Source organism: Loxodonta africana, chromosome 7 (assembly GCF_030014295.1).
Source record: "Loxodonta africana isolate mLoxAfr1 chromosome 7, mLoxAfr1.hap2, whole genome shotgun sequence".
Classification (NCBI taxonomy): domain Eukaryota; kingdom Metazoa; phylum Chordata; class Mammalia; order Proboscidea; family Elephantidae; genus Loxodonta; species Loxodonta africana.
In genome coordinates, this window is record NC_087348.1 from 87,010,181 (window position 1) to 87,031,493 (window position 21,313).

A 21,313-nucleotide genomic window follows, 5' to 3' on the forward strand; every position below is an offset into this window, starting at 1 on the left:
AAGGGGGCAGGGAAGCTAGAACAACAGAAAACAACCCAAACACAACTAAAGAGAATGTTGACACATTGTGAAAAATGTAACTAATGTCACTGAACAATTTGTGTAGAAATTGTCAAATGGGGGCCTAATTTGCTGTATAAATTTTCACCAAAAACACAATAAAATATTATTAATAGAAAAAAAAGAATTTTTGTTCCATAAACAATACCATAGGCAACCCAACTGATAGTAGAGTAGGAGAACATGATTAAAACTGACAGTAGATTAATACGGAACTGCTGCAAATCAACACCACCACTCTTAAAATGAATAAAGGAGACCAAAGGAGAATTGACACCTTTGAGTTATGGTGTTGGCAAAGAATATTGAATGTACCATGGACTGCCAGAAGAACGAACAAGTCTGTCTTGGAATAAGTACAGCCTGAATACTTCTTAGAAGGGAGGATGGAGAGACTTTGTCTCACATACGTTGGACATGTTATCAGGAGGGACCAGTCCCTGGAGAAGAATGTCATGCTTGGTAAAATAGAGGCTCAGCAAAAAAGAGGAAGACCCTCAGCAAGATGGATTGATACAGTAGCTACAACAATGGGCTCAAACACAGCAATGATTGCGAAGATGGCACAGGACCAGGCGATATATCGTTGTATTGTATGTAGGGTTGCTATGAGTCAGAACCGACTCGATGGCACTTAACAACAAATCAACAAACAAAAGAAAACAACTCCAATAGAAAAATGGGCAAATGATATGGACTGGCAGTTTACAGAAGAGGAAATCCAAAAGGCCATCAAGCATAAGAAGAAATGCTGAAAGCCATGAGTAATTACAGACATGCACATTAAAATAGCAGTGAAATATCACTTTTCATCTGTTAGATTGGCAAAAAATTAGAAAGCTAGATAATGCCAAGTATTGGAAGGGATCTGTAAAAATGACAGGAGCGGTGCCCAACCTCCTCTAACTTCACAAGGGGGAAGGAGAATCAAGATCAAGGCTGATTCCTAAGGCGGAGATCAGACATGCCCTCTCTGTCTGCCATCTTTACTAATTCTGGCACCAACCATCTCTCCCACGTCACTCTACTTCTCTGCTGGATTTGATAATTCATTACAGTGGCCACACAGAACTCACAGACCGTACTCACAATTACGGAGTTTATTAGGGAAGTAACAGGTTACAGTTTAGGCTCAGGAACGGTCAAAGATACAATTCTTCCATCAGGACAGCCTCTTCCCAGCTGTGTTCGCAGGCACGCCTCTTTCTGGCCCCAGGCCTCTGCTCAAAGGCACTCAGCTTTCTGTCTTCATGGGTCAGAAGCCCACCATGCTGTCTCCTGCTGCCGGATCTCTCCTGCCTCCACTTCTCAGCATCTTCAGGGTTACAGCTTGCTCTCTCTCAGTCTCCTGCTTTCAGGAACTTCTCAGTGCTGGGATCCTGGGTCCAAAGGACATGCTGGCTCCTGACCGTTCTTCCTCGTTGGTGGTGGGATTCTCTCTTTTCCGCCTCTAGGGTGGTTCATTTTAAGCCCAGAGGGATGGCAAAACTAACCAATTCCATTGGTGGGCCACAATTACCCTCTCATACTGTCCCACCCAAATGAATTACAAGACCATGGCTAGAAAGGCTACACAAAATGATCCATCATCCTGCAGATCAGAGGCTGTAGGAACCTTTGTGCACTCTTTGTGGGAGCAGAGACTGGTGCAGCCATTCTGGAGAGCTGTGTGGCACACTCAGAATATACACATACTCTGTGACATATCCTGAGGGAACATTTGTAGTATTAATTCCTGACGGGTGTGTCATAGTATTAATTGCAGCAGTGAAGAGTTGGAGGCAATTGGATATCAATCTCTGAGAGAGTAAATAGGTAAAATGTAGTGAACGTATTTCATGATACTGGGTTGCAGTTAAGAGTGCATTGGGTGTACTCAGTAGCAATTTAGGTGTATGGTAGAAGCATAGTACTGAGTGGAAAGAGTAAGAAACGTATAACACAATGCCAATAAATAAATTTAAAATACACGCACAAAAAATATATAGTTGCAAGAATAGGTACAAACAGGAGTATACATATTAAATAAACACATTAGAATACCTATAGGAGAGAGGACTGGTAAGGGTAAAAAAAAATCAAAACAAAAGAACTCCCCAGAGAAAGTTGTATAAAAAGGCACTGAATTGTTGAGTGGTAGAAACATGATCTGTTTGAGATTATCCATCAGAGCTCTCAAAAAAAATGCTTCATACAGCATGGTAAGAAGTGATGGAATTAATTGATAAGGCTCTGTTTTTCTCCCAAACTGAACGAAGTTTTCTGTTCTTCATGAGTGCAGGTTGGTGGCCCAGCATCAGGGGCACCCGTGATCACCAAGTGGGAAAAAAAAACATTAGCTCTGTTCTCTTAGACCAGGGTTTCTCAACAGTGTGACTGTTAACATTTAGTGCGAGATAATTCTTTGTTTTTGTGGAGGGCTGTCCTGTGCATTATAAAGTGTTTAGTAGTACCCCCCTGGATGAGAACCACTGTCCTAGACTCTAGGACCTAGAGCAGCATGGATGCTGCCAGCCATGAGACTGACTTTGAGCAGGTATGCCAACCCACTAGTTTCGCTGTGAAAAGTGTCAGAGTTCTCTACTTTGGAGCTGAAGTCCAACCTTCTGGTTAAGAGAAGAGAAACTAAGTCTAAATTAATTGCCATTTGGAGCAAGAGATCCTACTGTTTTCTGTATCTAAACTTCAGGCACTGTTCCTTTTAGTAACAGCAACAACAATACTTTAAATTATTTACAGTTTTAAATAATTTAAAATTGATGTTTTAAAAAATACCTGATTCCTCTGCTATCTCATTGGAGCTTCATAGCAGCTTTCTATGATAGGGTATGGATTTATCTCCACTTTTCAGATTAGCAAATTATTAGGAAGTTATTGTCAGTTTCTGTTGTGGTTGGTTTTGTTTTTAACCTCCCCAGTTAGCCTATAACAATTTTTGCCCAAGTCCTTTCTTTGAATCTCAGGTACTTTCACAACCACCTGCCTTTACTCTCTACATCATCTTGCCTCTTCATCCTCTCCAAAGTTTCCCCACAAATTTAGTAAATGATGCTCAGGAGGAGTACTTCAGAGACAGAAGGTCTAGACTGGAAATCTGGCCCAGGCCAGACTTGCTTTTTGGCCTCTCTGTTGCTCAGTTTTCATCGTCTATTCAGGTAGTCTAATATTACTTACACCTTAGCTCCCTGAGGGATGTTAGGGGAAGAAATGAGTTTATGCCTGGAAAAGTATCTATCCTATTTTTAAAAGATCTCCAAGGAGAAGCTTTCATCATCTGTTACTAAATATAGATCTTTTTAAACCCACACTCCTGAACCAGTCTTCCCTCGTGGAATGGATGAGTGTGGCAAAATCTCCTACCTGGAAATCTTTTTTAAAGTAATATAGGTTTTTCTCAGACCAAGACATGAAGAAGGTTACTAGAATGTATCTAGAGAATGCTGACTAAGATAGTAAAGAGTTATAACCCATGTTCTGTGAGGAAGAAAAACTTTTACCCTTAGAATATAATAGAAACTTTTAAGTGTGATATATATATATATATATATATATATATATATATATATATATATATCAGCCTCTTCTGACTCTTGCTTACCTCATCTTTCACCCTCTTTCACATACCAGCTGTACTTTCTCAAGCGTACCATGTTCTCTTATTCTGGAACACTCATCATGATGCCTTTCTCCATCTGGACCTACTAGGCCATTGCAACAAAGATAGAGGTTGCTTCCTTCAGGAAGCCTTCCTTGGTTCCCCCATGCTGAGTGAAGCACCTTTTCTCTGTACTTTCTTGGCCACCTGGGCTTACTCCATTATAGCATTTACCATGCTGCCTTATGGTTAGTTGCTTGTTTCTCTTCAGTAGACTTTAAGTTTTAGAGGAGGTTTTATTTTTTGTTTCTGAATGTCTGGTCCCCAGCATGGGGTCCTAGTAAGGTTAGTGTTTGTTAAATGACTGTTTGACTTAACCTTTTTCCTGGAGAGGAGAAAACTTAGGAAAAGGAGACATAATTCTAGGTATTGGGAAAGCAGTCATATGAAACGGAGCAAATTTACTCTGTCCCTTTCTGAAAGACAAGAGTAGGACCTAGAGGGAGAAGGGATGCAAAGTCCGATTTTTCATGTCAGTGCCAAGAACTGTCTAGCACATCTATTAGCAATGGAATGTCCTGCCTTATGAGGTAAGGACCATTTGGAGGGGTGTGGTAGGAGGGAATTGCCAACTGTTTCTGCCCTGTGGAGAATTCCAACAATGTGTAGGGTCTTAACCAGATCACAGAATAGACACTGAATATGTGTTTACTGGGCCGCTTGACAGCTCTCAGTTAACTCAAGGTAGCAGCCATGCATCCTTATAGTCTTCTCCAGGCCTAGTATTTTGGTGTTTTCAGCTGTTCCTATGTAATTTGGTTTCCAGACCCTTCATAATCCTGGCTGCTCCCTATGGCTATGCTTATTTGTCAGTATTCTTTGTACAGCCTGATCCCAAGACCTGATCGCAGGGCCCCAGGGATGCTTTGACAGAGCAGAGAACATTAGAGCTGCTGCCTCCTTCATCCTGGGTATATCCTTAGTTAAAATAGCCGAAGTTTGCCTTAGCTTTTTTGGCAACAGTCCTGGCTTCCTGGCAATTTGTGGTCAACTGAAACCCCTAGATCTGTTTCACGTGAGCTGCTATTAAGCAACTCCTTCCCTATTCTGTACTTGGCTAGTTAGGTTTCATCATGTGGTTTTGGTTCTTCATTTCAGTTTATTGGCTTACAGAATGTTAGAGATAGATGAACCCTAGAAACAAACTTTATCCATTTAGGATCTTGCTGCTTTTATGTTCTGTGTTCACTGCCTTGTACTGTTCCCCTCTCGGCAGCTTTTTTGTGCTATTTACAGTTTGGTAACCAAGTCCTTTATATTTTCATCCAAATCACTCATGAAAATGTTGACCAGAGCATGGAGCACATCCCAGACTCTCCCTCTGGTTGACCTCAGCCTACATATTAGCATTTTTTCGAGCTGGTTGTTCTATTAGTTCTCAGTCTCTTACTTGGCTCTACTACCTGGACTTGTAGTTTTCATTTCATCCAAAATGCTACTTTTCAGCCAAGCATGGGTGATCCCTGCCCTACGACATAGGGAGATCCAGAAGTGGTAAGATGAGAACCTTGAAAGTCAAAAGTGCAGACTGTTAAGGCAGCTGGTGTCCAGGGAAGGAGGTAATCTGGGAGCTCTTTTCCGACTGTTCTCTTCTAAGGTAAAAGGGATCTGGAAGGTGTCTCGTCCACCTTCACATGGATTAGAAGTAATCATTAGGTTTTGATTCAATTTTTATAAATGTGCCCAGTGATGGTGATCACTCAGCTAAAAAAGGAAGCCCATTTAATGGGCTAGCACTTACTGTTAAAATCTAGTATCTCAACTGTTCAGCCTTGTGGAGAGGTAAGTGGAAGTATTGCTATTCTTAAAATTGTAAGGACGGTACAGGACCGGGCAGTGTTTCGTTCTGTGGCACATAGGACGAACCAACTCGTCCTGTGAGTTGGAACCAACTCAATAGCACCTAACAACAACACAACATTACTATTCTTATCTTCCAGATGAGAAAAGCTGGGATAGTCCCTCAGTAACTATTTGCTGAATGAATCAGTTATTTTCAGGCACTTCTTCACTTCAACCTCATATTTGCAGATCCGGGGAGAGAAGGATGAATGGCTTTCGTTTTCCCCCTCCACCTGGCCAAATCTAAGTGTCCTTCCGAACCAGCCAGACCCCTGCCTTTTCCCGGAAATCTCCTCTGACAATTCCTGCCCGCACTGTCACCTCTCTCCTCTGACCTCCCATGTTGGTGATATGCTTTACTTGGCTGTCTAGTTTATGTGTTCATGTCTCATCGTCGTGCCACATCCTGGAAGAGAGGTCAGAGCCAAGGCTTCCCAATATTCTGTGCCTTCCACAGCATCAGGCACAAGTGCTAGAACTATTAAATCAAATGTGTTTATATAAGTGTTGCCACCAGATGGCACCAGAGTCTGTGCCATTGTTCTGAGAAGCATACCTTCAGCCACTTATTGTCAAGCTAGCCATTAAAAACGTCTACCTTACTCTTCAGCCAGAAAGAGAAATGTTTTTTTTTTTTAACCTTTTATTTTGCTTTAGATGTAAGTTTACCTAGCACATTAGTTTTCCAATCGATGATTGATACTCAAATTATGCTAAGACATTGTTGCCATCCCCACAATGTGTCAGCCCTCTCCCCATTTCCTCCCTGGTTTTCCTGTCCCTCCCTGCCATCTCATCTTTGGTTTTGGGCAGATGTTGCCCCTGTCGTCTGGTATAGTTGATTGTTCTAAGGAGAACATTCTTCACGGGTGGTATTGTTTATTTTATAGTCCTATTATTTGGCTGAAAGGTGGCCTCCAGGAGTGGCTTCAGTTCCAAGTTTGACGGATGTCTTAGGGCAGTAGTCTCGGGTTCATCCAGTCTCTTATCAAACCAGTAAGTCTGGTCTTTTTTTTGAATTTTGTTCTACATTTTCAACCCATTCTAACTAGGACCTTCTATTGTGGTTCTGGTCAGAGTGTTCGGTAGTGGTAGCCAGGTACCATCTAGTTCTTCTGGCTTCAGGTTAGAGGAGGCTGTGGTTCATGTGGGCCATTGTCCTTTGAACTAACTGCTCCCTTGAGTCTTCATTTTTCTTCATTCTCGTTTGCTTCTGGTGGGGAAAGACCAATCGATGCTTCTTAGATGGCTGCTTGCAAACTTTTAAGACGCCAGACGCTATTCACCAGACCAGGACGTAGAGCATTATCTGCCAGGATTGAATTGTGTCCCCCCAGAATATGTGTCGACTTGGTTAGGCCATGATTCCCAGTATTGTGTGGTTGTCCTCCGTTTTGTGATTGTAATTTTATGTTGAAGAGGATTAGGGTCAGATTGTAACATCCTTACCCAGGTCATATCCCTGAGCTAACGTAAAGGGAATTTCCCTGGGGTGCGGCCTGCACTACCTTTTATCTCTCAAGAGATAACAAGGAAAGGGAAGCAAGCAGAGAGGGTGTACCTCATACTGACAAGAAAGCAGTGCTGGGAACAGAGCACATCCTTTGGACCTGGGGTTCCTGCATGGAGAAGCTCCTAGTCAGAGGGAAGGTTGATGAGAAGGGTGACAGAGAGAGAAAGTCTTCCCCTGGAGCTGACTACTGTGAAGAAATAAATTTCTTTGTTAAAGCCATCCACTTGTGGTATTTCTGTTATAGCAGCACTAGATGACTAAGACGTTATCTTTATAAACTGTGTTTTGCCAGTTGACCTAGATGTCCCCTGAGTTTATGGTCCTTAGCCTTCAAGCCCAGTAGTTCAGTCCCAATGTCTTAAGTAGTTTCTGTAGAGAAATGAAGTCTTGATACGTGCTACAACATGGATGGAGCTTTAAGACATTATGCTGAGTGAAATAAGTCAATCACAGAAGAAAAAATATTGTATGACCTCACTTATATAAAAAGACAAGAACAGACAAATGTATAGAGACCAAAGTTTATTGGCAGTTACCAGTGGCAGGAGGGAGGGGAAAAGGGGAATTATTGCTTATGGAGCACTGAGATTCTGTTTTAGGCATGTGAAACAATAATGACTCTGAGACAGAAGTTTGGAGTAATCACTTGTGTTCTGCTCCCTGATGCCTTCTAACTCCTGCCCCCCACCCCCACCCCCCATCACCCTGCTTTCACAGAAAACCTCATACCCTGGAAAAGTTCTATAAATGATGGTAGTAAAGAAAATACCTTTGGAGTACTAGAACTAACTCTTGCTGGAAAGGAAATAGAAGGCTCCATGTATCTTGCATGTGATATTATCATGCAGAAGGGCAGGTTGCGGACAACGTGACCAAAGGCTTGGGAAGTTGTAGGAGGTGGCCTTCAAAATGGTAGGTTTAGGGCCATGTTATGGAGGACTTGCCTGCCTGGCTAAGAATCTTGGACCGTATCCTTTATGCAGGGTATCACCATAGAATGACGTGTTCAAGACTGTGTGTTAAGAGATACCACTCTAGCACTCCTGGGAAGAATGGATTGGAAGAAGTGACACAAATGCCAGGAGACTAACAAAGAGGTTGTGTAGTCAGCAAGGCAAGAGGTAGTGAGGGCCCAAATGGAAAGAATTCAACCAAGAGACTGTCAAATATGCTCCCAGGTATCTAACTTTGATCACTGAGTAGAGATGCTTTTATCTAAAATTGGAAACACAGGAAAGGATCAGTCTAAAAGGGAAAACACAGGATGTGCTCTGGACTTGTAGATAGAGCTGCAGAGGGAGCTGGCTAGAGCTGAAGTGCTTGTGTTTGTGTTTCAGATGGTGACCCTCTTTCAGATGTGGGTTGTCCCCCTCTATTTCACAGTGAAGCTGCACTGGTGGAGGTTCCTAGTGATCTGGATCTTGTTCTCTGCCGTCACTGCCTTTGTCACCTTCCGAGCCACCCGAAAACCTCTATTACAGACAACCCCAAGGTGAGTGTTTAAGTAATGGGGAAAAGCCCAGATTTCCTGAAACTAGTGGGTTGGGATGCATGGGAGGAGGGTGATTTAGATCAAAAATCTAAGTTTTGTTTTTGTCTTCCAAGATTATTTGATGTGGAGGCCCTTCATAACAAGCTGATTGGGAGACTCACCACCACTCTAATTACAGGATAAAAACTCCAGAATCTTTTCCCACAGCTTACTTCATGGTTTACATAAAAATCTGTTTGTATTCAAAGCAAACAAAATAACTTAGCAAATCCCAGTGATCATTGTGGTCTCATTTAAATGTTATTTTCTTCTGCAAACCCTTCCCTGATCTCTAAATTAGATTTTCTGTTATATTCTCTCATAATACCCGTATTAGTTTTCCTTCATGATTTATAACTTACACAGTTTATAGCCAAGCATTATTTTTACTGTCTGTCTCCCCCACTGAACTATAACTATGAAGTCAGGTACCACATCTGTTTTGTTTGTCACTGTATACCCGGGCCCTGGTCCAAGGACTGGCACATGGTAGGCCCACTTACGATCTTTTGTTGAATGAATGAATCCCAGCAAGTTTGCAGTTTTCCAACAAGCAAATGCTTCTTTCTTGGGTCATAAAGCAGCCCATATCTGTATAATTCTTTATATTTTATCCAAATGCATTCTCGTTTGATCCTCCCAACCAGCTTGTGAGGTCATTTAATATCTGTATTTGACAGAAAGAGAGGTACTTTCTCATTCATTCAACAAGCATCTGCTATGTGCCAGGCCCTGTGCTGAGTGCTGGGGGTACAGAGCTGAATAAGACATGGCCCCTGCCCTCAAGAAGCGCTCGGTTTAATGGAGGAAATGAATGAGAAAGCACCTGTTGCAGGACAGTTGGCAAGCAGTATGAGAGAGGTGTGCACAGTTCCAGGAGAGCCTGACAGAGGAACTAGCCAGTCTCAAAGTTGTGACCAGCTGATCCAAAGTCCCCCATATTGCAGACTGCTCTTTTCATGCCCCTTATGCTCTGCTTTACTGCAAGTCTTTCTCTGGCCTTCTAAGCTTCTTCGTACAAGGTAGTTTATCTTTAAGGTAGAGTTGGTGATCCAGAAGTCCCTCTCTGACTACAGTAGTTTAGAGACCATTCATTATAGAAGGTTCAGGCTCTGGTGCCAGATGGACATGGATTGGAACCCCCAGCTCCTGTATGACTTCATGTTTCTGAGCCTCGAATTCTTCATCCCCTCAAATTGGATAATAATTGCTATCTCATATAGGGTGATTATGAAGAAAAAGTGCAATAAAACATGTTAAAGGTCACCAAGTGACAGTGTCAAGTTCTACCCACCTAGCTTACTTACATGGCTGAAAATGTGTCTGTAACATTTTGATAATAGTAACTAACACTTGATAGTGCTTTACACTTGCAAAGCATTTTCATAAACATTCTCATTAATCCATTCAGCATTTATGGAGCATGTGTTATGTACCAGGCAACAGACTCTGTACAATGCAGTGAGAAAGATAGCATGGTTTTCCTGTTTGTCTCAAAAAAGTAATATTACTTACCTGGAATTACCCAGCTTGTAAGATTGACCACACTTGTCTTAGTTATCTAGTGCTGATATATCAGAAATACCACAAGTAGATGGCTTTAACAAACAAATTTATTTTTTCACAATTTAGGAGGCTAGAAGTCTGAGTTTAGAGAGCTGGCTCTAGGGTAAGCCTTTCTCTGTTGGCTCTGGAGGAAGGTCCTTGTGTCTTCAGCTTCTGCTTACTGGTGCCTTTGAGAGTTCGGTGTGTCTTGGCATCTGTCTTACCCCATCTCCTGCTCTGCTTGCTTATTTTAATTTCAAGAGAGACTGACTCAAGATAATAACCCACACTAATCCCGCCTCATCAACATAACAAAGACAACCCATTCCCAAATGGAATTTAACCACAGGCATAGAGGTTAGGATTTATAACACATCTTTTTGGGGGACACAATTCAATCAATAACAACACATAACCCAGATTAAGAGTTGCCTAACCCAACATTCCACATCCTTTCTGCTGTGTCTTATTCCCATATGATCAGTGCACCTCTGGATAATGGAGTTGTATGTGATCCTTGAGGGCCGGCACTACAGGTTGTTTGGAGCCTTTCCCTAGCCTGCGGAAGCCATCACCCTGTGCTTAGCCACAGCAGCAGGGAGGCACATGCAATAACCTCGAGCTTCTCTAGGGCCCAGCAGAGTCGACAGTAGCCTGGTTGACTCTCAGGGACCAGGCAGGCTTGTTTTTGGTTATTTAAGCAAATGGCTAAATCGCTTATTAGCCCTCATCACAGATAGGATAGTGGATCCTGATATCAGGGACCTACTCCCATAGTACTTAAAAGGCTCTGGTACATGCAGGGAACCATTTTTCCTCTCTGAACCTAGCTGGGGGTTAACCAACCGGATTCCACATTGCTCTTCCATGGATTCTGGGGAGCATTGCTCCTCCTTCAGGAGCATTGAACATGTCTCCCCCCGCCATGCCACCACACACACACATCTAATTCAACTCAAAGAACACTTTTGGAGTGCCTTTCTGCTTATCCTTTCCCTCCAGAAAAAAAATCATTTCAGAAGCAAGTCCATTAGAGATCGCTCCCTTTTTTATTGGCCTGTGAATAGGAGCAAAGCTGTATTCAGACTAACCAGGCCCAAGTGCAAAGCCTGTAGCTAATTCTACCTCTTATACATCCTCCCTTGAATTCTCTTTGCTGACAAGAACAACTAGTCTCCCTCACCTGTTCCCTTCTGAGCATAGCTGTAGTTATTAGTTATTACTTCTTGTCTCACTAACCTGAATGAATTTGACCTGCATACTGAGATGACAGACCTTTCTGAGGTCTTCTGTGCTCTTTCTTTGAGGCTGGAGCATCCTTTTGGGGATCTCTTCTTCTTCCTTTGATTCAAAATTAGGAAAATACAAAGCATTAGCTTCCTGGTATATGGAGACATTTCTGCAGTTAAAGGAATGAGCCGCTTTCGACAGTAACTCAAGTAGCTCATTAGGATCTGAGCAAAAAGCCTGACGTCCCCTTTTGACGTGAGAATAAGGGATTCTGGTGGATCAGGAGCCCCTGAGGCCAGAACTTCTGTGTCAACTATACTAACTCTCTCTCCTTCCTCCAGGTTGGTTTATAAGTGGTTCCTGCTGATCTATAAAATCAGCTATGCCACCGGCATCATTGGCTACATGGCTGTCATGTTTACTCTCTTTGGTCTTAACTTATTATTCAAGTGAGTACCTTTTGTTTCAGTTTTTACTAGTGTTTTGGGAGGAGGGTCTGGTGAGATGGACCTTTCTCCCTAAGAATTTATTTTTTAATGGAAAAGACTGTAATAACAAAAGTAAGCATGATAATGTTATAGCCAGTCACCCATAATGCTGTCACGCCAACAGAACCATTTTCCTTGATCATGTGGGTACTAATGATTGTAACTTCCACACTGCCTGTGAGGTGTAGGTTCAGCCAGACCAGGGATTGGCAAACGATAACCCACAGGCTATATTCACCCTACCACCTGTTTTTTTTTTTTTTTTAAAGTTTTAGCACAACAGAGCCATGCTCGTTCATTTATGTATTATCTATAGCTATCTTTTGCAATAAAATGGCAGAGTTGAGTAGTTGTGACAGAAACTCTATAGGCTACAAAACCTAAAATATTTACTATCTGACCCTTTACAGAAAAATTTGCCAGTTCCTGGATTAGACAGTCGACTCTTGTGATCACAGTTGGCCACACCTGGCAACAGATCCACTTAGAAGGATACAAGACAAGAAACAACAGCAAGGCAGTGTCTGCAGGAATCTTCTCAGCAATGTCAGGGCTGTTAAACAGCATGACAGCTGAGGTGTCAGGGATGTGGGGAGCCACCCTGGCTTAGAAGTCTCATGTTCCCTGAGAGACACGTCCAGTTTCAAGAATGCACCACATTCAGGGAAGCCCAAAACTACTTCCCACAAGGTATTTAGAGATCATTTACAGATCTCCCAGTCTAGATGCAGTATACTAACTACAGATCATGTTTAACACGTAAGCTTTGTTGCTTTGTAACACAGTTGGCATTGTACCTTTATCAGGTTTCTAAGGAAACAGTTGGAGCAAGTTAGCTTGTGGACGTTTAAGTCCTGCTTCATTGTTGGGCATGTAGATTGTTTTCAGTTTAGTACTGTCACAGATAACACTGCGGTGTTTCTTCCTAGGAGTATACTCCCAGGAGTGGGATTTTGGCTGTTGCTTCATATTATCATGGAGCTTTCCAAAAGATTTATTCTGGTCCCAGATTTGTACAGTGCCAGTTGAGGCAGAAGCTCCTGGATTGTGGGACTGGAGGGTACAGTAAGTGGTGAGACAGAAGAGAGTACAAGTATGGTTTTCTGGCTGAGATCACGGTGGCTGTGGATGGTAAGGAATCCTCAGCCTGGAACAGTGCACTGAAGCTAAAGGGATTTAAGATTCAAATTTAAGTTCATGGATAGGATGATCACTGGCCTCTTCCCCAAACCCAGGACACTGTAGGCAGGAGTCTCTTTGAAAATTTATTTTAAGACAAGTAAAAGTAAGTCCTACCTTACAGAGTTAAAAGGACACCCATGGAATTCTTTCTTCTAGGAGTAGTACAGGCCGAAATATAAAGCAGTTTCCAGAAAGGTCTAGAGTAATTAATCAGTGTAAAGCCTTACCACATCTCATCAAAGAAGACCAAGATATTTCTGATATCTCCCTAACCTGTGTGGGTAAAAAAAATCAAGATCTGCATTATGTTTTAAAGATTTTTTTTCTATAATTACCGTTTGTTTTTACTTGCCTAAACTATACAAAGAGGAAAAGAAAATTGAGAATCTTCATCATGTTTATGCCAGTGATTAGGTTAATTGGTATAAGAGCAATGATGTCTTGTCAGTAGGTAAATATTGTAAGGTTGATAAGAAATTCACCTTTCTATGATTAACATAGGAGCCCTGGTGGCGAAACAATTAAGTGTTTGGCTGCTAACCGAAAGGCTGGCGGTTGGAACCTACCCAGTGGCTTTGTGGGAGAAAGACCTGGTGATCTGCTGCCTAGGGAGCCCTATGGGGCAGTTCTGCTCTGTCACACAGGGTCGCTATGAGTCGAAAATCAACTCAACGGCACCTAGCAACAACATAAATATAATTTACAACTTTAAGTGAACAGATATGTTCTTTGCACATATATTTTAACAGACATAGTTTTCTGTGGCAATCATAGACTCAAGGTTGCAAATTATTGGTCCTTGGAATTATTAAAAGAAACCTTTCAATATTACAGGCAAGATCTGTATCCTTCTTAGTAAATAGACTTGAACCAACATTTAACTTTAATAACGTAATGTAGAATATGTATAGATGTAACTTAGAATTTTATGGTAACTGCTATGCAAATATTTACTAACCTTTCTTATTTTCTAAACCTGTGATTGGTAAATTTTTCCATAAGGGGCTAAATTAAATAGTCAATATTTTAGGCTTCGTGGGCCAAAAGGTAAAAATCTAGGATGTTATGTAGGTACTTATATAACAAGAGGGAGTCCTTGGATGGTACAGAAGGTTAAGTGCTCAGCCACTAATGGATAGGCTGACAGTTCATATCCATCCAGAGGCCCTTTGCAAGAAAGTCCTGGCAATCTACTTCTGTAAGATCACAGCCATTGAAAACCCTATGGAACACAGTTCTCTCTGAAACAGATGGGCTGCTATGAGTCAGAACTGATGTGATGGCAACTGGTTTGGTTTTTTCTTTATATCACAAGACAGAAGACACCTGCCTTGCCCCACCCTGTTTGCTTGGGGAAGACTGTCTTGGATGGTGGGCATGCTTTATGCTCAGTTGATATCAGCTGAGACATTATCAGAAGGAGGGACCTGACAAGGGGGTGTGTGGCCACTGTGATCATTTTCACTGTGCTCCAGGGATATCCAGATCCTGGCATGCCCTTCTCTCCTGGGTTGCTCAGCCGTTTTAACTTGGGCAGCTGGATGGAGGTGAGGCACCTCAGTGAGTTGCCAACTTCCAGACTGAAATTCCACAGCTTGGTGTCCAGCAGTTGCCAACAGCGGAGTCTCTAGCATGCAGGTGGCAACAAGTGCAACCCCTGGGCACCTTTGAGGCATAGCCACCCGCAGGGAGTCAGGCACAGGGAACTGAATGGGAACAGGGGCAGAAGCAGATGACCCAGCTTTGTCTCCACAGCTTAAAGTGCTGCCTTGTTCAAACAGTGCCCATAGGCCATATAAAAACAGGCAGCAGGTCAGATTTGGCTATAGTTTGCCAACCCCTTCTCTACCCCTGAGCCTTCCAGCTTAGGCCCAGCCTTGTGTGTCCCAGAGTGTGATCCAAAGCAGTTGTGTCTCAGGGCAGACCTTATTTACCATGCTGCTCCCTTACAGAATCAAACCAGAAGATGCTATGGACTTTGGCATTTCACTCCTCTTCTATGGCCTCTACTATGGAGTTCTTGAGCGGGACTTTGCAGAAATGTGTGCAGACTACATGGCGTCTACCATAGGGGTGAGTTCACCTGGGCTTCTAATACTGTCTCATGCTACCTCCAAAAAAATTCAGGATAGCGTCCTTGTATGACAGAAGAGAAAGGCACTTAAGAAGAGATAAGCTGTATAAAATTCTTCAAGTTGTAGATAATATGCATGGAAACTCCTTCCTGAAAACTTGGAGATTCATATCTCAGATGTACATTGGAACTTTTAATTTTAGGATCATTATAGGAAAAAGCAGATAGTTAACATCCATTCACCAAGTATTTATTTAATGCTTTCTATGTGCCTAGGCTACCAATGATTGTGAGGATGGCGCTGGACCAGGCAGTGTTTTATTCTGTTATATATGAGGTCGCCATGAGTGGGAGCTGACTCAGTGACACCTCACAACAACGACATGTGCCTGGGCACTGTGCTCGGAGCTGGAATTATAAAGGTGTACAAAAATACACATGGTTCTTGCCCAAAAGGGGTTTACTGTCTAGTGGGAGAGTTGGATGTTAAAGTAATAAACACACAAATAAATGTAAAATTACAACTTTCCTAAGTACTATGAAGGAAAGACTCATGATGCTATGGATAGATAGAGTGGCATTTGACCTAGTCTAGGGGCTCAAATGGCTTCCCTGAAGATATGACTATTGAGTTGAGACTTGAACAGTGTGTAGGAGTTAACTAGCTGAAGTGAGAAATGAGGAATATACAAGATAGAGAAAATAGTATCCGTAACAGTCCTGTAGTAGGAGAAAGGGTGGGCATTTGCAAGGAACTAAGAAGAGTAGGTTGGTCGTAGGGACAAGAATATGGTAGAAATGTCTAAAGAAATAGGAACTAGACCAGAAGAAAAGCCTTATAGGGCAAATTAAGGATTTTCCTTTTTATACTGAATATACTGGGAAGCTTTGGAAGTATTCTAAGGTGGAGAATGACATTGTCAAATTTGCATTTTGGAAAGATCCTGACTTCTGGGTAGAAAGCAGTTGGAGATGGGTCTGCAGATAAGAGTGGACCATTTAGACCATTTAAGAGACAATTGCAGTGGTCTAGGCAAGATGAAGATAGTTTAGGCAAGATGAAGATAGTTTGGATTAGGGGAAAGATGGTGGGAATGGAGAGAAGCAGACATATTTAAGAAGTATTTGGGAGATAAGTTTGACAGGATTTGGTGATAGATTGGTTCTGGAAACTGAAGGAAAGATATGTATCAAAGCTGACAGCTAGATTTCTGACTCGAGCAACTGCTTGGATGACACAAGAGAAAGGCACTGAGGGATGAGATAAGCCATATAAAATCCTTCCAAGTTGTGGGTGGTGTTCATGGAGACTCCTTCCTGAATACTTGGAAATCCAGATCTCAAATGTGCTCTAGAATTTTTAACTTCAGGGCCGTTATAGGAAAGAACTACTAGGATTCTGTAATACCTTTCACTGAAAGGAAATGCTTCAGAAGGACTAGGTAGAGACCATGGGGAGATTCCTCAAGCTTAAAGTACAGTAAAGTAACAACCAATGTAAGAAGCTCAAGCTTATTGTGCAAGGAAATATCCCTAATTACAATGGAGGTATATCTTCATGGTTTTGCTGTTTTTGAAAGTAATATACTGTCTTTGTAATTAAATAACACAGAACTGCTCCCAATTTCATTATCATCCCGTTACCCCCACCCAAATAACTGCTCCCTCAGAAGGAATATTTCCAAATTTAATGGACTTTTCCCTAGTTCTGTGCTGAACTATGTGTGGCTCTGCTGAAGGAGGACTGAAAGGCATTCAGAAGTTCTTGGCACATCAAGGTTAGACAGTTTGGGTAGAAATATTAGGAAGATACCAGGAAAGCAAGTTTTCTTGGTGCGTCGAGGTACCAGGCCTAGCTTTTAGGTGGCAGATAGCGGCGGAAATCAGATGAAAGGAACAGGAAAGGACTGGCACTGACTTTACATGAGGCAACTTAGGAACTGGTGGAAATTTTGAGGCATTTTTGCCGGTGGGGTCTATGTGCCATGCAATTTTGTGTATCAATACTAAGATGACCTCATTTGTGGTTAGGGCAATTCAAGTTAAACAGAATACCCATCCTTCACCGTGGGTAACTTTAAACAAGTACAATTTTAGATGAAGGACTTTGCTTTTTAAAATCATGAAACTAGGTTTATTTTGCTTATACAGAATCAAGTTTAAAAGTGTATTGAATCATATTTTAGGCAGCCTATTAGATTCTTTTTTGAACAATTGTTTTATGTTTTAACTGCATTCACTGTCTCTTATCTGTTTGTACCTCAGATCTTCTTTTGACCAGTTCATTCCTCAGAAGAGATTTCCATGCCTTAGAGTGTCTAATTATTAACTTCACTCTTGGCAACAGCTATGCACTAAGGCTGCTTCTATGGCATAGCCAGCTTTTCAAAGCAACTCTTACCAGTATTCTGCCTTTTGCCCTCTAGGGACTTGTTTTTCTTCTCATTTCTATTTTTACAAGACCAGTTTTCTGATTTTCGCAGATTGTTGCCAATACTATCTCAACGTTATTATCAACTGCAGTCTAAGTGTATCCTTAATTCTCTTAGGTGGGTCACTAATAACTGGTCTTTGGAGTCCCTCCTCTTTCCAGATGGAACTAAGCTCAGAGTTGATTCACAAGCTAGCTTCTCCTCTAGAAGGTTGAATCATTATATTGGCCTCCCAGAGAGGGAATTTGAGCTGGGGCCTCTTTCCATGCTTTCTGGGAAGAACTTTTAGATGCTCCAGTGACTATAAGTGATAAGGAATTGCTGCTTTCGTAATAATGATCAATCCCAGCTTCACCAAGAGACCTGGTGGAAGAATTTCTTGTTGGGGTGAGGAGTGCCTCAGACCCAGCTCCTGATCTCTTATATTCTCTCTCCATTTATGGGATCTCGCTAGTAACCCCTACCACTCCATTCTCTCCTTGCTCATGCATTATCAGTTTGGCCCAGGGATAAACCCAGGCATTGCCCTCTACCTCTTAGCGCAGGAAGGTAAGTACCAAACAGTCACATAGGGCTTTAATGTAGGGTTGAGGATGATAGCAGAAAATAGACTTTGAGTACCTGAATAAGGTTAATCTGACTTACCAAGACTGCCTGCTTTCCAATGATTCCAGACCCCACCTCATCTGACTTTCAGCCTGTGTAGTAGGTGCCATCTTAGGATCCACCACCTAGAATCCACATCTAGATAACTACTGTCCTCCAACTATGTAGCTCGGAGCTGTGTTGCTGACCCAAAAAAAGGATTACATCCCTTTTTCCATGTACCTCCACCCTTCTCCCGATACCTCAGGTCAGCCTTCTGAATCCTGATATCTTATGTGAGGATCTACCTCTTCCCTAGGTAATTGACATTGAGAATGACTGCCCCTTTCAGAGACCACTTACCTATCCAAAGGGATGTGACGTTGCTGACCCTAACTGTAGACAGTCATTTCTCAGGCCCACTTTGCGGTGTCGGGGACCATAGGATAACTTGTGGTAGTAGTGAGTGAATCACCAGGAGTTAATTCATTTATTGCTTCGCACAACAAATATTGCTGAGACTTACTCAGTAACAGACCCTCTGCTAGGGTTTAAGGTGCCAACAGATCAGACTGGGCTGGAATGTGGAAAAGGGGACTCCAGCATTAGATGAAGGGATAGATTGCCGCTTCCTTTTTGGTTCTTTCCAACTCTGAGAATTCCTGTATTCTCTTATTTCTGCCAAGTCTTTGGTCAGGTGGGCCTTGCTGTACTCAACATCACTTGGGTCCCTGAGCCATGACAATCTGAATTTCAGGACTATCCTTGGCCTTGAAGTCAGAATCTGATCAGTGCTTCGGGGAGGGCAATTCAGGGAAGCCAGAAAATTCCAGCCTTACATGTATTCATTGGCCAACTCATTTACTTGCTTAATCAATAGTTATTTATTGAACATTTACCATGTACCAAGTATGACCAGGTGCAGCCTTTACTAGCACCGTGATCACCCACTGCCAGTAGCAGTGCTAGCCACCCAGGGACCTTTCATTTTTCGGTCTTTTGTGTATTCTGTGATCATAGCCGGTTATCCCAGAGAGCTGTTTCCCCTAAGGTCAGGAACTAGGTCTGATTTATCTCTTGGTCCCCAGCACAACTATTTCTGAGAATGGTTGGACCTGTAGAGATCCCTGTGATTAATTAATTTCAGGGTTCCTAGAAATGAAATCATGAGGTTTTATAATTATAAACATTCTCACTTCCTTCTCACAACTTTACAGTACTCTACAATTCTCTTTAGTGTAGAATAGCTCTTTGTTTCTCTTCACATAGAAGAATTTGTAATCTGAACTAAAACAACTCTTCTTGAGTCAAGGGGACCCTGGGTGGCATCTGTTTTTTCCAGCTGGTCACTGTGAGGTCATAAGCTTGTGACAGCCAGTCAGTATAGTTTCCATTCACACCCAGAACAGTCATGGGTGGCCCTGGGCAGTGGGGGCAGATATTGTGAAATAAGCATTACTTTCTGGGGCTTCCTTCTCTGAGATAGTCATTGGCAGGTGGGTTAGTAATACATTGTGCATGATGCATTGGGCCATATGTCCTACCTCACACTTCCCTGTAACTTCTGAGTAAGTTTCTTTGCCCCAAATTTACCTCATGGATCCTCAGAGGCACCAGAAAACACTGGGACAGGACTAGCTACCCGTTCATCTGGCTTGAAGTAATGGAAAGAGCTAGGGGTTTGAAGTCAGACAACCTTGGTTGCAAATTCAAATCCACTTTTAATTCACCATATGCCCTTGAGCAAGTTACTTTACCTCTCTGATCTTGTTTCCTTAGTTGTAATACCAGACTTAAAGAATCATTGTGAGGATCAGATGAGTTAATGTAAAGCACCAAGTAGAATAGCCTGGCCCATATCAATCACTCATTTGATGATGATGGTGATGATGATAGCTACCATTCATTGAGTACTAGGTGACTTATAGGGAGCCCTGGGGGTGGAGTGGTTAAAGCACTTGGGTGCTAACGGAAAGGTCAGTGGTTTGAACCTGCCAGTTGCTCTGCGGGAGAAGGATGTGGCAGTCTGCTTCCATAAAGATCACAGCCTTGGAAACCCTGTGGTGCATTTCTACTCTGTCACTGTGAGTCGGAATTGACTTCACAGCAGTACATGTTTTATATCCGTAAATTACCTGGAACACAAGGGCCCTGTAGGATTTGTCTTTGTATCTTCATGCCCAAACCACAGCACAAGACATATTGTTAGGTACCATCGAGTTGATTTTGATTCTGCTCATATACCCTTTGTGTTAGTTTCCTGTGGCTGCCATAACTAATTAACATAAATCACCACTGGTGGCTAGAAGTCTAGAAGCAAGCTGTTGGCAGGGCCATGCTCTCTGAAGGCTCTAAGGGAGGATCTGTTCTATGCCTTTCTCTTCTGGTGTTGCCAGCAGTCCTTGGTGTTCCTTGACTTATAGACACATCACTCCAACCTTATCACATGACAGTCTCCCTGTGTGTTTCTGTGTCTATGTCTCTTTTCCTCCTTTTGTAAGGACACTGATCATACTGGATTAGGGCCCACCCTAAGGACCTCATGAACTTGATTACATTTGCAAAGACCTCATTTCCAAATAAGGAGCCCTGGCGGTGCAGTGGTTAAAGAGCTTGGCTGTAAACCAAAAGTTCAGCAGTTCGAACCCACCAGCTGCTCCACAGGAAAAAAATGTGGCAGTCTGCTTCCATAAAGATTACAGCTTTGGAAACCCCATGGGGCAGTTCTGTCCAGTCCTGTAGGGTCTCTGCGAGTCAGAATTGACTTGATGGCAGTGGGTTTGGCTTTTTGGTATTTCCAAATAAGGTCACGTTCACGGGTACCAGGGGTTAGAATGTCAAAAAATCCTTTGCAGGGACAAATTGAACCCATAACATCCTTCTTCTGAAATGACTTTTATTCTGGCCACCAATGACTCCATATCACTAATTTTGGTGGACTTCTCGGCAGCCATCAGCACAGCTGACTCAATTAACCACTTCCTCCTTCTTAAAAGGCTTTTTCCCCACTTGACTTTTGTGACATTACCTTATCCTGGTTTTGTGTCTCTCTGATCTTCCTCAGTTTCCTTTCTAACTCTTCTTTCCCTTAAATGTTATCTTTCTCCTTAGCTCAGACCTAAGCCATCTTCTCTACTCTTTGCCTGGGCATTTCCCCTTTATTTTTTAACGGCTCT

At 42.3% G+C, this 21,313-nt stretch overlaps 1 protein-coding gene across 1 annotated transcript in view; it reads left to right on the forward strand.

Annotated features, from left to right (window-relative positions):
- The window catches only part of RNF121 (ring finger protein 121), a 74,857-nt gene that overhangs the window by 47,303 nt on the left and 6,241 nt on the right, over positions 1 to 21,313 (forward strand). Inside the window, exons 4-6 of the mRNA XM_003420106.4 lie at positions 8,408 to 8,562; positions 11,718 to 11,825; positions 14,999 to 15,119. Coding sequence (XP_003420154.4) covers positions 8,408 to 8,562; positions 11,718 to 11,825; positions 14,999 to 15,119 — 384 coding nt within the window. The remainder of the gene's footprint in view (positions 1 to 8,407; positions 8,563 to 11,717; positions 11,826 to 14,998; positions 15,120 to 21,313) is intronic.